The following is a 15,264-nucleotide window of genomic DNA, read 5'->3' as shown; positions in this document are numbered from 1 at the left end:
TTCCAGAGGTTAAGGAAAATTTCTCGTTAAACTTGAATTTTACTCTTGATAACAGAGTTTTATATAGGCTTAACATTAAACCAATCATTCAGGAAAAATCTAGTTAGATCAAGGATCATTTTAAAGAAATTGGACTGTATAAGAAAACATTTTTATTGCAATGTTGAAAAATACTCAACCTTTTTAATTTGCATAAAACTTTCCTTATATTAAAAAATAAAGAGAAAATCAAGTCTAAATCTATGTCCAAGGTTCATAGCCAAAGAAAGTAAAATATTTAAATGTGACGTAGCTTTAAATAATAAATGGGTCAGAAATTATAAAATAACCTTTATTTTATAGGAAATTTTATAAACAATCTAATCAATCAAAGGAAATTCTTGCACAAAAATACCACAAACCTACCATCTGAATTACAGTATTAAGATTGTACAATCGATTAAACTATATACAAAACATACAGAAATTGCATAGCTTGAAAAGTATTTATTATATATTTAAACAGTCCAAATAACAAAATAAATAAAATATCATTTAAATCAATATACTTCCACTAACACTCCAACACGTACGTTTCTTCTCAAATTTTTAATTCTTTTCTGATATTTTAATTTCCTTTTTAAGATTGATTGCATTGGATTTCCCGTCGAATTTCAACATCTTCATCTTGGCTGTCTGAGTCAGAGGAACTTATTTCAATCACAGGGTCATCTCTTCCAGATGCCTAAAATTAACAAAATTTATATAAAGTTATTAAATAACCAAAAATTCTATCTGATTTTGAAATTGTAGAGAAAAATTTAAAAAATATATTTTGTCTAAATAAAATTGACAGTCTAGAATGTATAATTCGAACTTGACCATTTTCAAGAATCCTCAAACCCCAATTGCCACAAGTCCTAAAAAGTCATAGCTGGTACCCAATATTCTAGCAAAATTAAATTTTGTTGACCTAAAAATCTAATTTTAACTTGAGTAGACACCTCACCTGGCCATTTTTTGCAAGAAACATCTTAATTAAGGTGGATGCTTTTTATCTTAATTTAAATGTCCTCATTATGACAAAAGAAATGTATTGCAATCAACACTTAAAAATTTATAACAATAACGAGAGCTACTATAATTATAAAAAAATAAAAGCTGAAGTTGCTAAATAGGAACAAAGCATAACAGAGAAACGTAAAAAATTGTGCCATCTGTTTTTATTAAATGCCGAAATTTTCGGCATTTTATATTATAATATTTCATTGAAAATATGTTACACTATGATAAAAACGTCAATTAAATACATACAAGGCTATATCAGAATTGTTGCTTATAGAAACAAAAGATTACACTAAAATATTTAATTCAAAAATTCCATATACTCGTGCTTTTCAGTTAATTGAATTTGGAAATGTAAGGTTTTTACTGAACTAACAAAAAAAGAAAGAAAATTAAACAATTACTCTTCGCCCACGTGAACGAGCAAGATGTTGCATCAAAAACCAGATTGTTTGGTCAATAAAAGCTTCAGGGCAATCTCTCCGTTCTTCCTCTCGTTCCTTCATGTTTGCAATCAGATGCTGCAAGATAAATAAGCATTTAAAAAATAATTTTTTTGAAGCTTACTTAAACATTACAACTGTAACTCTGGAAGTCAATAAGTAAATAGTGCTATAAAAATTTTAAATACATTGATAATAATAGGTGAAAATTTTTATAGTTATTAGTACAGTAGAGAACCATTTATCCGGTATCCAGATAACCGGGAAACCAGAAAACCGGGAAAATTTTTGCTCGAATTTCCCGCCATTTTAAACTAGAACGAAAAAAGCGGAAATTGGACTCATCCTTGAAGTTGAGTAGAGGAAAATGTAAGGAAGGGGAAATTTTTTTTCCCCGTTTACCCAGAGAAACGTCATTTCCTCCGTGACCTTGAAGGCAGGGAAGGGAGGAATGTTTTATTTTTTCCTTTAGGCCGTCAATCAAACTCAAGGGTGTGGCATGCTGATTTCGTTTTCTGCTTGATTTACGAGGGGGGTGGGGAAAATGCATTGCATGCATATCAGTGAACAGAAAAAGAAAAGAGAAAAATATATTTATTTGACATCGACTAATAAAAATAAAATCTTTTTCTTTTGAATAAATTCTCATTCTTTGGAAGTGCGGTATCAATTGCAAGTTTTTCTTGGTGTGGAATCACATCTGCTGTAATTAAAAATCTTGTTTTTATCAACAAAAAAAAAAATAAAATAAAAGGAGAATTGTTTATTAATTTAAACATAGGATTATTTTATGAAGCAGATTGCAGTTTTGTTTTTCTGATTCCACTACGTTTGATTTTTTTTCTTTTCGCGATAAATTTCGCACTCAATAAATTAATTCTTTTTATTCATAAATTTTATCATTAGGTTTTTTTTTTTGAATTCCGTTGATCTTGCCTTGTTCCGGGTTTTAATATTTATGCTAGTGCCTTTTTTAACTATCGTTTCGGTTCGATAATTTTCAAGTGTTTTTATTTAGATTAATAAGTTTTCCTTTTATTTTATCGTTTCCCCCCGTATAATTAGGTATGAAATATATTGCGTTATTTAATCATTGGTTTTGTTTATATTATTTAATTTAGGAATTGTAATTATTTTTAAAAAATAAATATGAGAATTTTGTATTTTTTAAACTTGATTTTCTTGTCTAAACTTGCAAATTTTTTTGTTCTTTTAAATGTTATATTTCTACCATTTTTTTTTCTTTTTAAAGTTAGGAGTACCTTTCTTTTTTCTCTTACTTTATGCATTACACTTTTTCCTTGTACTTCGGGTTCGATAAAACATCGATTAACGACACTTTTTGGTCGATCCAGAAAACCGGGAAATTCAGATATCCGGGATAGCGATGGTCCCGAGCATCCCGGATAATTGGTTCTCTACTGTATTACAATAAAGTAGCAAGAAAATTTTAATTTGATTATGAATTCATGTTAGTTGACAAAGGTATAACTAATGAAAGCTATAATTTTGACCAATACATAATTGTAGGCACTTAAAACCAAATAATAATGAGGCTTGTAAGAACATTTCAATGTTCTCTAAGATGCTCTTAGAGAACAAATATTTTCCTTAAATATCAATAATCTAAAGATGCAATATTTTTTGTTTATTGAAATAATTTAAAATACGTTTTTTTTTTAAACTTATAGTAAATAAATAAATAAAAATTTATAGTAAATAAATAGATTTTTTTCTTTACAATCAAATTTTCACTTTTTTTCTCTGTTGTAGTAAAATTTGGAAACAAAAATTAAAGTATTTTTGTTTTTTTTACAAATAAAATATGGAGAATTCTATTCATGTTTTACTTTTAGCATACTTTTACTATTATTTTGTATTTAAGAAAATATCTTTTTTTGTTTTATTCATAGAAGTATACAGAAGCAGCAAAAGCTCTCTAATTACAATTTAAATAAAAACAAAAATATAAGTTTTTCAGCACACTGCTAATGGCCCTTATTTCTAGGCTCATTATAATTAGCTTGTACAAGACCGGGTTATTTCAACAAAGCTTAATTTTGGAATTAACCGTAATAAAAATTAATAAAAGTGTATTGGTTCAAAAGACAAATGTTACAATAATTTGTAATTATGTTGGTGCCTAAGAGATTTTTTACAATAGCAAATGACAGGTTATTACAATCAATATTGACAATAGAAAAGAGCCGGATTTTTCAATTAACCTTCAACATAAGAAAGTTTTAAATGAAAAAAGCACTTAAAATCAAAGGATTATATAATTAAATAAAATAATAATAATTAAATAAAATAATAATTAAATAATAATAATAAGTATACAACTGGGATATTCCATCGTAACAGGCTAAAAGTTATAAATAAACCTGATTAAAAATACATTTAAAAAAATCAATATAAGCCAGCAACAGTTAGTATAGCACCATAGAAACCATACGATATATTTATAATTAATAAAATAAATTCTTTAAATAATAGTACTTAAAGGTGTGGTAACAGAGAGACAAACAGAAATTACATAGACACCTTTTAAAATTTGGTAACTATGAAATAATGAATGTTTTTTTTAAAAAAACTTAATGTGTTTTATTTAATGGAAATTCAAAAAAATATTTTCATAAAATTTAATTGCTGCCAAAATTTAAATAATAAATGTAAAATCTTTTCTTGTTAACAAACTAACATCTCAAAAATCAAAATAATCTTTACTACCTTACCCCCTTTTTTTAGAAATTATTACAACTGATGTAGTGTCATTTACTATACTGATTATTTCCAAAATTAAATCAAATTTAAAACGACTTTTTATCTGGCCACACAGGAGAAAATTAGAATAATTCTGAGAATCATATTACATCACAGCTTTTCCTTCATGCAGGTGTTTCATAAGTCCAAGTTAAAAGCCTTGATTGTTCACATCTCACTCTTTTCTTGGTATGAAAACCTTTAATTTTGTCCATCATTAATAGAATAATTATGTATGTGCATATTAATTGACAGATAAAGAGGTAGAAAATTTATACTCTAAATAGTAAAAAGTTGATCCAGAAATTTGATAGCCTTGGGTCCTCAGGAACCATAATTTTTTAATTCTATTAGAATAATTTGTATTAAAACTGTTAAATTATTTTCATATTATGTCAACCTATGTTTGAACCAAATTTTATTAAAATATGTCCAGTAGTTCTGTAGTTAATCAACTAAAAATAAAAATTCTCTCAATTTTGAACATCAGTGTAAATCTTTTTTTATAAAGCCTTTAAATAATAGCAATCTTAACAAGTTATCTTAAATTAAAGCAGGGTATGAAATTTCAGTACTAAAGGTACTAGCCAAACTAAACTTTTCGCTTGGAATTTTTAAAATGCTAACAGATGTAGTATAAATATTTTCGGGTGAACAAAACCATAAAAGAATGCAGATACTGAAAAATTGAATCAGATTTATTGCACACTAATAATGAATTAAAATAAGGTTGCCATGAGGTTGTCCATTTTTTTAATGCTTGATGTTTGCACACCGTCTACCGCTCGGCACTAAAATACAAATTGTACATTGCAGCCTAAGAGTCAAAACTCTATTAAAGATGTGGGTTCATTTAGAAAAATTCTAAGTAAATCATCAAGTGTCTCAGTCTTCTAAGATCGAAGATTGCCTTTATGCTGTACTCAGTCTGTTGTAATATTCTGATTAATAGCACTTAGAGGCAAACTCTCAATGGGATACCTGCAAGTGATGTTGTGTGGGTATGATTGGTTGTTGAAAAGTAGCATTTGTTTACACTAGCAACTGTTCTTTCCATTCTATTTCGTGTAATTTGTGTCGTAGTTTGTTCTTTTAAATTATATATTCTTTCACAAAGATTCTTTAACTACATAATTACACAAAGACTTAACAAAAAGACAGACATGAAGCCATATAGAACACAAACTAATTATGCATTGAAGTTGCCAGGTACACAAATATATCATAGTTACTATAAAATAAATAAACATATAATAAATCTAAGGTGAGTAAAAGAAGTAAACAAGAAAAAATTATGTTTAAAAAACTTCAATGTGCTGCACAGTGCTTTAATTAAGAAACTTCATGTTAATTAAGATTCTAACTCATGTGGAGAAACTTAGCTCAACTTTAACAGGTCATTTTGCTGATAAACGATCAGCTGGCGCTGACCTCATAGGTCACATGTGTTGGTATGTGATCTTCTTTTTGAAGTGCAAGTACTCAATTACGGATAAATATGTTAGTTTGATTTAAAATACAAAATTTCACTAGACAAAATTTATTCATCAGCCTTAAATATTCGACCACCAATGGGGAGTTGGCAAATGAAAATTTCCCATACTCTGTAAAAGTATCATATTTAAAACAGGTACAGATATTGCACAAAAATGTATTGAATTAGAAGACATAAAATTGAAAACGTGATGTCAGAATATTTTTTTATAAAATCAAAATTAATCTTGAGCAGAGCAGTATTATAATACCTTTCTTAGACCACTCAGATCTGGTGGAGTCTCACAAGATGGAACCCATATTTTGATATCATCATCTAATCCACTAGTAGCTAAGACTGGCATAATTGGATTCGGCTCTAAACAATTAACCTGCAATAAATTTTCATACATTTTTTAAAACTTAGATAAAAGTGTTTTTCTTTTTAAAAAATTAATAATAACATTCACATAAGATTATTAGCGTAACAGTTACTAATGACGGTACCTATTACTTGTTTTAAAAACCAGACCCAAGAACAACATTTTAACTTTTCAGGCTTTGGTTTTTTTTTTTTTTTTTTTTGATTTNTTTTTTTTTTTTTTTTTTTTTTTTTTTTTTTTTTTTTTTTTTTTTTTTTTTTTACATGACCAGTATGAAAAACTGGCAAAAATCTAGGATAGTAATCAAGAAAAATAATGCATGTGAAGTTTTTAAGCATTAAATTAATATAAAAACCAGGTTGTAGAATTTACGTAGAGAATCTGAGCAGTATCTTCATAAATCCAAATTTGTCTGCAAACTCAACACAGCCAGACAAAGATTATTGTAAAAATTTAGCTTAAGGTAATATACATGTAGGAAAATTTGAAAATATAAGATTCTCAAAAATTATACAAAAAAAACTTGATGCAGTTTAAATTTAAGTTGAATTTTATACAATTATACTAAAAAATGGAATAAATCTCTATAAAGTTAAGCTTATAATCAAGTAACATAAAATAAAATTACTTACTTTTTGTTTTTTGCAGTGTTCTCTCATTTGAACTATTTAATTTTTATTAGAAACAAGTTTAGAAATGTAGTAAAAAGAAGTCTTAGCAATTGTCCCCCATTTCTTTGTTTACTTTAAAAAAACCTTTGCAGCATTTGCTGCAATGATATACAAAACATAAGGATGATTTTATTGTTAGGTTTAGTACTTTCTTCAGCATTTAACACTTATATTACACTGCAAATAAATTAACAGAGAAGATAAAAATATAGTAACAAGTTCTTATCCTTACAGAGAACTTGTTACTATATGGTTTTTCTCCCCATTTCCTACAGAACTGTTAACATCCCATCTCGTTTTGGTTTTAAAGTTATTTCCAGGCCTGTTAACAAATTAAATTTAAAACCTTTAAAGATCCAATCACTATTTAATATTGCTGGGTCATTTTCCATGCACCTTTCCAATGCAACCTTGGCTACATTGAACCAATCAGGCATCTTGGCTACATTGAATAACTCATCTATTGCTGCACATTGTTGGAATCTTGAGCATAGATTTCATGCCACAATTCCATTCACCCCTGTCACATCAGTTCATCTTGAAGCCATGGAATCTTGTTTCCTTCATTTGAATGCAGATTCTCTTACTAAAATTAATCTAAGTAATTCATATTGTGAGATTCAAAAAGAAGTATATGGGGAGTACTTTTACTCGTTGAAGAGACTAATAACAATTCTAGGAACAAAAAGCTGCTCCAAATTAATAGTAAAGTAGTAAACTTCACATATATATATATATATATATATATATACAGTGAAACCTCCTATTACGGACACTCCTGCAAAACGGACGCCTCTCAATACGGACATATTTTTAATTCCCCGGGAATCTTCTATGAATAAACCATTACGTACATTCCCCGCAAAGCGGACACTCCCGTAACCGGACGGTCATTTTGATCCTGAAACGTTGTATTTTTCTTTACCTTATATTTTGATGTTTGTATTTTATAAAGGTGTCTATACTTTATTAAGGTTATAGTGACATGTAGTCACAAAGAATGAGAAGTGGCAACAATGCCAAAAATGCGTAAGAAAGTGAGTTTTTAAATTTAGGCCTTGAAAATGAATATTGTTAGTGAAAATGAGCACTAAAAAATGAATATTGTTAGTGAAAATGAGTACTAAAAATGAATATTGTTAGTGAAAATGAATTCTAAAAAATGAATATTGGATGTGGAATGAGTATTAAAATTGATTATTTTGTGAAAATAAGAAACTTAGTTGTAAGGTATGTGCTAGAAAAAATAGTGATTACTGAGATTAAGTAGTGTATTTGAGATTTATAGAAATGAAGAGGAGAGTTAGTTTCTTCACTTGAAGTATTTTAAGGAGTTAGTTAAAGAGAATATTTTGGATAACGAAGTGTAACAGAAGAGAGAAAATTTATGAGTATTTTAAAGCTTTGTGAGATGAATATTTGTGAGATTTTTGTAAGAGATTTAGGATAATGATGAAGTTTTATAAACATGCAAAGGAAGCAAGTGACTTATGTCACAAGGACTTAAACCTAGGTAGCAATTTCTTAAGGCCTATTATTTAGTTGCAACTATATTTTTATTTTTATATTAGATATTATTTTAGTATCTTAAGAAATAGAACATTAAGTGTTTTTATAAATGTTTTTATATCTATCTGTTTTTATATATTCTATTTTAAAATTTTGAGAGTTAGTATGAAACCATCGCAATTGAGGTAGTTTCATATGTTTTGTTAACATAAGATTTGAATATTGCTTTCATTTTTTAAATTGTTTTTGTAATTCAGATCATGTGATCTCAATCATCCAGATTAATATACATTTTAAATAGTTTAAATAGAAGATGGTAAGTAAGGAGTTTGATCTTTCCTCAATGAGATGAGATGTGGAGCCTGATCACCTCCGGGTCAACACCTTTGAGAGGGGGGTTATTGTAATATCTAAAATACTAGCTTAATAAAATTAAAAGGATCTTTTGAGACTAAACTCAAAAAGAATTATATCTATCTTCAAATAAGCTTATCTGGTTTCTGAGAACATTAAATTTACTTAACTTAGCCCTTCGCGTATATAGTAAGTTCCGTTGAATAACGATGAAATCTTTATTTATAAAATGAATCCACACCGTGCAATAAAAAATCGTAACGAAACCAAATTCCCATTAAAATCAAGACTATGTTGAAATATTAGTTCATCTCCATCTGGTCTTAAGATCTTCCAGACGCCGGTTCTAACATCTGGGTTTTATAGATCACATGACATGAACATATGTTACGTTAAAGAAGTGTACACTTATATTTTAGAAATGGAAGGATAAAGATGTGTCTCGGAGCTTTGCACCAATTGTATATAGATTCCTTATTCTTTATTCAATAAAAGTATAGAATATTCATTATGTTATCATCCTTATAGAAAAGGATATTAAAAATATTAAAATATGACTGCAAATTCTACGAAATGCAATATAATGATTAATGAAAAGCCACGGCCCAAGAGTTTACGAGAAAGAACGAGAACGAGCACTACATATATATATATATATAAAAAAAAAAAGCTTTGAATGCAACACTTACAACACCACCTTCATCTCCATACATGTATTTTACAATATGTTCTGTTTCTTTCTCCCAGAAAAATATGTAGCCACAATCACTTCCACTCATAACAAACTCACTTTTTGGACCAAAGTAATTGACACCTTTAACTGAAATCATATAAAGTGAGATTAATTTCAAATTAATTAATATTTATAAGAATTTTTTTTTTACAATATATTCAAAGCTTAATTTATTCTGAATTTAAGTTTTTGGAAAGAATTATGGTTATAACAGTACTTGTTACAATATTAATCTCGTAGAATCATAAAGGTTCGCAAGTATAAATTGATTTTTCAACATCTTTTTCTACAAGGAATTTTAGTTCTTAATGTAGAGTTCTGCTGCTAATTAACCAATATGTGTGCTTTGCTGTATACAAACTTGTTTTTTGAATTCTCATTTAATTTCTGGTTGCAAAAAAAAAAACTTGTTTTCTTGTCACTGATGTTAATTAACAATAGTGCAAAAACTATATTCTAGTATTTCTCAGCATATTCATATAATTATTTTGCAATAATATTTTCATTTAAAATATATAGGTTGTCTGCACACAATTTTACACAAAATATATTATAAAAATAAATGTGCATTACAAACTAAATATAACTTATTTACTGTTTAATGATTGTAACTTAATATCTTCATCATAAATTGTTGCATAATAATGTAAAATCACAGAACAAGTACAATAAAAACAAGTAACACCAATTCTAGTTTTAATCATTAGATTGTTATACTGAATAAGATTGACACTTTCCATTTAAATAAATATATAATGAAAATAACTGAAGTGATAAAATAATAACAGTGATGGCCACTAATAAAATTACTGGTTTATAAAATCAGTCATTTTCTAAAATAAAAACTGGGAGAACAAAATCAATGCAATATTTAAAAAAATTAACATCAATAAATCTTTGTAACCATTTTTTAACAATTAAGCTTTAGGAGAACATGTTTTAAAAAAGAAAAAATTCAAGTTTTTTCTAGCCTTTCTTTCTTTTCAAATCTCGAAAGATGCATAACATATTGTTCTAATCAAAAGAATTCATTTCAAATTCTGCCAAACAAACAACACCAGGTTAAATTTTTTAGACCATTCTGTAAATTAAAAAAATGCAACTAATATTTTATCAGAACATCAAGCATAAATTAAAACAGAAAAAAAAATGTAACCGTTGCAATTAATATAGATTCTAATGAATTTGAAAAGTTTAACTTTCAAACCTTTTTCGTTTTTCTTAGTGTAAATACACGGCTTTATCAAATCAAAGAACAAATTTAATTTTGGTTAATAGCAGGCACTATAGAAATAGTATAACAGTTAAATGTAATTGGCGAAAACTTCAGCAAATAAATATGAAGTATCTCTATGATCGAAATAGAATAGAATAAAAATACCATTATATAAGAGATAAAGAATAAAAACACCATTATATAAGATATAAAGAATAACTTACAGGTTAAATACAATTAAAACGTTTGATAATTTTATGTTGATGACAGTCAAAGATTTTTAGATCTTCTTTCTTAATTATGAATCACATTATATGAATGATTAAGTCCAATGAGAAATAGTTTCAGTTCATTTTAACATTATGCAGAGAAATAAAAAATATTTTAACACTAAATTCAAAAATGCTCACAGAGTTTAGAAACAAAATATTGAATAGTGTTGCTTTATTATACTTATGAAATCAGATAATTATTTCGATCAAGCAACCTTTAAAAGTGAAAATATTAATGCAACCATCTAGGATTCACATGCTTCCCACCAAAACAAACAAATTTTACACATACCCAGTTCAACTCTCATACAGAGATAGTTTTAGAATATGGTATATCATAATTATTAAATTCAAATGACAATTATTATCAAATTCTTATTTATCATAAAATGGTTATTAATCTTCATTATCTTTGGTATTATGAGGTGCACTTGCTTATACATTATTTCTACAAGCAAGTTAAAAATAATAATTTAAAGACTTTTATATATATTCTTGCTAGGGTACTAGATGTAAATTAGCCATGTATAATACAAAAGCAAAACAAGAGCCAAAACAATTATTTCAAAAATCTAACTAAAATTTTAAAGTTTTATATTACTTTATAAACATAAATATTGCTTGAATTAAAATAACATGCAATAAAAATTAAAAATCAGTAACTTACCAGTTTGACTGTTCCTGTGGCCCCTATAGCGATGCAAATACTTGTTTTGTACTGTTTCCAGGTTATCAAATGAGTATATATCTTCATCATTATAAGAAGCTAGTACTTCTACATTTAAAAAAAATGGGGGGGGGGAATTAATAAGTGAAGAGAATTGAATATTATTATTGAAATAATCAATAATTTAAAAAATTGTTAATTAAAAAAAGTTTACATAGGTTTAACTATTATACAAAAGAAAAATTAGTTATATCTCATGTGTAGTTTGATTTTTCAAATTTATTCTTTCGTTTCGTGAATCAATTTTTTACGAACTCTAAGGAATAAACCTAAACAACAATGACCATCAAACCTAAACCCAATAAACCTGTGACCATTCACATTGATTGTACCTTAATATCCAACATAAATACAACAGATATAAAAATTGATTCGCATTTTTTTCTTAAAAAGTACAAAAATCATATGAAGCTTATAATAGGGAATATAAAATTAATTTTTTTATACAATTTGAAAAAATTTACACACAAGCAGGATTACTTAACAATAAGATAATGGGATTTCACAGAAACAGTGCACAGGATTTGATACCTAGACAGTTTAAGAAGTAAATAAAGAAAAACACTCAAGTTAATAGGAAAATTACAGTAAATCTAATAAACAATGTTTCATTTAAGGCTAATATGCTTTGTGGGTAGAAATTAACTTATTGGTACAACATTTTTCTTAAACAACAATATAATAGTAAAAGCTAATAATAATATTGTTGAGAAACTGTATAGCTATAGTAAACATTACATTATGTGAACAAAAAGTGACAAATCTTGTCTCAAATAGCATACAAATGTACGCATACATTTTAAGTAAACAATATTTTATGGGGAAAAAATTAATTCTGACATTTAACCTAGTTTTAGGCATGATATAACTAAAGCCGGGAACTTTCTATTCGTACTATATTAATCTGCATTACTATTTCACATAATGTTCATCATTATTGACTTTATTCACTGTATCATTTATTGCATTATTTACTTCAATAATAATAAAATGAAGAGTTTTGGGTATATCTGACCCTCTTATAACTCCTGAACCATTTATACTAGCATCCTGAAATTCAGACAGTGAATGAAATAAAAAAATTTAGACCCAAATCCTAAAATTCATTCAAAAATTCTAATTAGATTGCTTGAAAGAGAAGTTTGAAAAATGGGATTTTTTCCTGTGTTGCCATTGTTTCTATGTCAACTAGCCATTCATAAAAATTATCCCACAGATGATTCTGTTTATATTTTAAAACTTATAGTTCTGGTAAAAAAAAGAAGTTTATTGCACATTCTTTACTGAATCATTTTTAATTACTCATGTCAGGTAAACTCACCAATTAACGTGAAAGAGGTAGCGTATGCGAACTACACCAAACAATTAGTACATATTTTTAATGTTATCTGAAACCATGTGCATTTTTTTATATATATATTTATGCTCTAAAAAGGTGCTTCTATAAGAATCAAAAGTATCTAAAATAAAAAAATAGGTTATGTAAAAAGGTAAATTAATGGAGAAATTGTACTAATTAATTTAGGAAAAGCCTTAAAAAATCACCAAACTATTGATGCCAATGATGCTCAATTACTTTTGGTAATCGGTACTGATTGAAACAAAATAGGTATTCTTTGGTTAGTCAAAAACAAGTGAAAAGTAGCCAAAAAATACAGATCTCCAGTAAATTGTTTTAACTACTTTCTTTTTAAATTTATTTTATTTAAATGCATATCAAATTGGACATTCACAAAAAATTAATTCAAATAATTAAAAAGAAAAAAAAAGTTGAATTAATTTGACCACTTCTAACTGAAAAGTACCCAAAAATAAAATAATCTGTGTACTAAAGAGCAAAATTAACTGATTAATCCCTTTAGGAGAAAGGTAAAAAATTGCCATACAATTTTTACAACCAATGATGCTCACTTAATTTTTGTAATAATTACTAACTGAAATAAAAAAATAAACTAAGTACTCTATAAACCAAAATTAATGAAAAATGGTACTAATTTGTTAAGGAGAAATGTAAACAATCAGCTTTCTATTATTGTTATTTAATTTTGTTAATGGGCACAACTGCTTTGCAGTCATTGGTGCAGTTTCTATAGGTACCAAAGATACTAATTATGGATAGAATGTACAATTTTAGTGAATTCGTTACCTATTAAAAATGCATCAATACAGTGTGGTTTTAATATAGATTCTGCAAAGTTCTTTATGACTCACTTAAAAGGAATAAGTACAAGAGAAAATTGCAAGCTTATGGAAAAATTTCAACTTTCATGAGTTGACTTTGAACAACTGCATCATGATAAATGATACTGAATACAGTTAATCTAAATTTTGATGGGATGTTCTACTAAAAGTGTGCTTTGCTTAATTTAAGAATGTAAATCTACATAAAAAGGTAATATAGTGATAAATCAAAAATATTGGAATTAATTTAACTGCATTAATTGTGTTAGTATATATCTTTCAGTTTTCTGCATGGTTTTGTAATATTGTTCAGCACTGATTTATTGTTTTTTCAACCATACGAAAAATGGGTATTCAACTAGTATATTGATAAAAGGAAATGGAAATTTTTAACAGCCGAAAAAATTTTACAGCTAACTTTCTAACTAATTTTTTTTCAACTTAATATATTTAATGTTAAAAACATAAGTTAAAATATGCATTAAAAAGAGAAGAGAGTAAAGGAAGAAAAGCTCTAAATCTAGCATTTAACAAAAAATGACAGAAAAAGACTTCATATGCATTTATGCTTTAATTTTCTAATTTATAAATGATAAGACCAAAATAAAGAAAGATTATATTAAACAATAAAATCTCAGCATCAATTTCAACTCTTTTCTTAACCATAGAGTTTTTTTTTTCTTTTCCTTTTTTATGACATTTAATATCATTTCTCTCATAACAAACAAACCAAATTTTAATCGATTCAATAAAATAATTTCCAAACTAAAACAAAAATATGGTTGAACTATCATAAAAAGACTCTTTCTTCCTTCACAAATCAATAGCAAAAATACATTACAATGCAATTCTAATTTTAGTAAATGCATTTCTCCTTTTTTTGAAAAAAATAATAAATCATTCTAATTAATTTCAAAATTTCTACACAATAACAGTGAATACCTGTTTCAATACATAACTCAGGGGTAGCAGCAAATTTTTTTAAAATTTTAGGGTAATTTTAGGAACTTTTTTCAAAAAATTTTAGGTAAATTTTAGGGGTAATATATGATTTTGCTAGGATAAAAACAGATCACACGGTAGTTTATTACATAACAGAAGATTATTACAATTCATCCACACATATCATAAATAATTGCAAGCCATAAAATAAAGCTCTGAAATTTATTAAGTCAAGAATGAAATCTCTAAAGTGTAAAAATGAAATTTCAACTTTACATATTACCTATCAGAAATTAAGTGCATAATTCAGGAACAGGCAAAAGTGAGAATAAATCAAGAGAAAAAATAAATTAACACCAACTTGGATTTTTATTTAATTTTTACCTTCTTAATCAAAACTTTATTATTACCCTTTACCTTACTTTATTAAGAAAAACTATTGTGTGATATTATTAGATTTCAAATCAGCAATTTATATTAGAAGTTAGAGAAAAACAAATTAATCATGATCATTTTTCTAATATATTCTACTGTGAAGATGAGTCCTACAAGT

General features: G+C 26.8%; 1 protein-coding gene across 1 annotated transcript in view; it reads right to left on the bottom strand.

The window, feature by feature from the left end:
- Window positions 1-313: 313 nt before the first annotated feature.
- Window positions 314-15,264, bottom strand: part of LOC107436873 (DDB1- and CUL4-associated factor 8) — a gene marked incomplete in the record, with an annotated part of 26,253 nt that continues 11,302 nt past the window's right edge. Inside the window, 5 exon segments of the mRNA XM_071184649.1 lie at window positions 314-724; window positions 1,449-1,565; window positions 5,996-6,115; window positions 9,330-9,460; window positions 11,529-11,636. Coding sequence (XP_071040750.1) covers window positions 620-724; window positions 1,449-1,565; window positions 5,996-6,115; window positions 9,330-9,460; window positions 11,529-11,636 — 581 coding nt within the window.

The sequence above is a fragment of the Parasteatoda tepidariorum genome, chromosome 8, assembly GCF_043381705.1.
Source record: "Parasteatoda tepidariorum isolate YZ-2023 chromosome 8, CAS_Ptep_4.0, whole genome shotgun sequence".
NCBI lineage: Eukaryota > Metazoa > Arthropoda > Arachnida > Araneae > Theridiidae > Parasteatoda > Parasteatoda tepidariorum.
Note: the sequence above shows the minus strand (reverse complement) of the source record. Positions and strands in the feature narration are given on the sequence as shown.